The sequence below is a fragment of the Octopus bimaculoides genome, chromosome 27 (genome assembly GCF_001194135.2).
Source record: "Octopus bimaculoides isolate UCB-OBI-ISO-001 chromosome 27, ASM119413v2, whole genome shotgun sequence".
Lineage (NCBI taxonomy): Eukaryota > Metazoa > Mollusca > Cephalopoda > Octopoda > Octopodidae > Octopus > Octopus bimaculoides.
Window position 1 is genome coordinate 18,617,856 of NC_069007.1, and position 2,362 is coordinate 18,620,217.

The 2,362-nt window shown below is 39.2% G+C and overlaps 1 protein-coding gene across 1 annotated transcript in view; it reads right to left on the reverse strand.

The window, feature by feature from the left end:
• The window catches only part of LOC106883793 (rho GTPase-activating protein 1), a 60,246-nt gene that overhangs the window by 2,807 nt on the left and 55,077 nt on the right, over nucleotides 1-2,362 (reverse strand). Inside the window, exons 7-10 of the mRNA XM_052977150.1 lie at nucleotides 2,016-2,103; nucleotides 1,362-1,493; nucleotides 907-993; nucleotides 44-142 (exon numbers count right to left, since the gene is read on the reverse strand). Of these exons, the coding sequence (XP_052833110.1) occupies nucleotides 44-142; nucleotides 907-993; nucleotides 1,362-1,493; nucleotides 2,016-2,103 (406 nt within the window). The remainder of the gene's footprint in view (nucleotides 1-43; nucleotides 143-906; nucleotides 994-1,361; nucleotides 1,494-2,015; nucleotides 2,104-2,362) is intronic.

Genomic DNA, 2,362 nt, shown 5'->3' on the forward strand with positions numbered 1-2,362 from the left:
CCCCCCAGAAACCAAGGCATAAAAGAAAGCAAAGAGTTCTTACTCCAAGACTGGTTGAGGAACGACCAATTGGTTGAAATGAAGATGTTCCTTGAGTTCATGTAAATAGTTAACATACATCACTTTCTGACCAAATTTGACGCTAAACAAAGAGCAGAAATGAAAATGGTAATTAGTGAAATATTAGGGGCAAATTGAACGATTATTGAGACCCAGATCAGTATTGATCAAGCAGACACAGTCTATCTAAGGATACATTATCTAAAGTACAAATATACTAGTTAGTATTAGAATACACTGGACTGCAAATATAATACATTACACTGTAGTCAGTAAGAGTGTATTAGTGTATCTAGGACTACATTATCAGATGTGTTAGACATTACATATTAAGCATTAATATTTATAGTTGTTTAGGCACAGGTGAGCTCTGGTCTATCTGACCTATGTTTAAAAGTGTTCCAGCTATGGCCATCCACCCTTTTAATAAGACATGGTGTGCCGAGGACTACATAACAAAATGTATAATATACTAGTTAGTATTAGTATATCTAGGATTACATTATCTAATGTGTTCTATGCTAGTTAATATTGGTGGCTTGGTCGAAATACAGCTATTCTAAAAGACACTTGCCCAAAGTGCCATGCAGTGGGACTGAACCTGGGATGGCATGGTTTGGGAAGCAAACTTTTTAACCACCGTCTACCTGCATATACAACACTGGAATAAATTAGGAGGGGTCAGGGAAACTCATGAATTGACCCGAAAGGGCTGCAATGATTAAAGGTCACTTGGTGGATTAAATGTCATTGATGTAGATAATCTCTCTACTTTTTTCCCCATATATGGTAAAAATTTAACGGAATAAAGACAACCATGTTATAATAAAATACTGCAATACTAACCTCAAAACGGGTTTGAACAAAGTCCACAGAATCCGGATAAAATTGGTTGGATGAACCAAATACAAGGCTTTTAGGTTTTTTTTATATCTGTGGAATAGCAGAACAGAGGAAAGAAAGGAATTTATTATTATCATTATTATTATTATTATCATTGTTCAACATTTGGTAATTTCAAGCAAATGCCTACTATGGGAGAGTCCAATCATCCTGGAATTGTTTGTGTTGTTGTTGTTGAAGATGGTGATGATGATGATTGTATTGGCGATGATGCTGATGAATGCGGTGAGAGTAACAATGATGGTGTGACGACAAAGGGGACGATGGTGGTGGTGGTGGTGGTGATGACAATAATGATGATTGCGATGGTAACAATAGTGATGATGATGAGAACAGTAGTGATAACGATGATGGTGGTGGTGGTGACGACGACAACGACGACGAGAAAGCTAACTTACTTGCGGTCAAACTCCATGTACGTGTGTAGTAGCCAAGTGAGCTTGGGTTTGTTTCGGCTGTTCAAGCCATAATGGAAGTAGATGACCGTGTAGTCGTTCTCTACGTATTGGTCAAGGGTGTATTTAATGTAGCTGCAAAAAGAAACAACCACAGATCATAGACATATAACGTTTGTATATACATACACACACACACACACATATATATACTGGAGTCTGGTGTCGCCTCCTGGTTCACCAGTCCTCAGTCAAATCGTCCAACCCATGCTAGCATGGAAAGCGGACGTTAAACGATGACGACGACGATGATGATACATACACACACACACACATATATATATATTACCAGTGTCGCCTTACTGGTACTTGTGCCGGTGGCACGTTAGAAAACATTCGAGCGAGGTCATTGCTAGTGCCACTGGACTGACACACACACATGGATACACACACACACACAAAGATACATATACACACACATACACACACAAAGATACATATACACACACAAAGATACATATACACACATACACACACAAAGACACAGATACACACAAGGATACACTGACACATGCACACACACACACACACACAAAGATACATACACACACACAGATACCCCACAAGCACCCACAGACTTAAAAAGAGTGTACCTACGCCAGCAGTCGTTTGTGGTCCAGCACTTTACTCGATGGCAATCGGCAGGCAGAAAATATTATGACTTTTCTCCCATAAACATCGTCTCCTGTGGAAGAAAAAAAAGGAAAATGGTTAAAAAGGAGGGAAAGGATAAAAAAAAATGTCTTCTTTTCTTAAACATTTCAAACTATTTCAAACAACACATTTAAAAAGCTTGCAGTGATATCATAGGAATTACTGTTGTTGGCACTCCGTCGCTTACGACGTCAAGGGTTCCAGTTGATCCGATCAATGGAACAGCCTGCTCATGAAATTAACGTGCAAGTGGCTGAGCACTCCACAGACACGTGTACCCTTAACGTAGT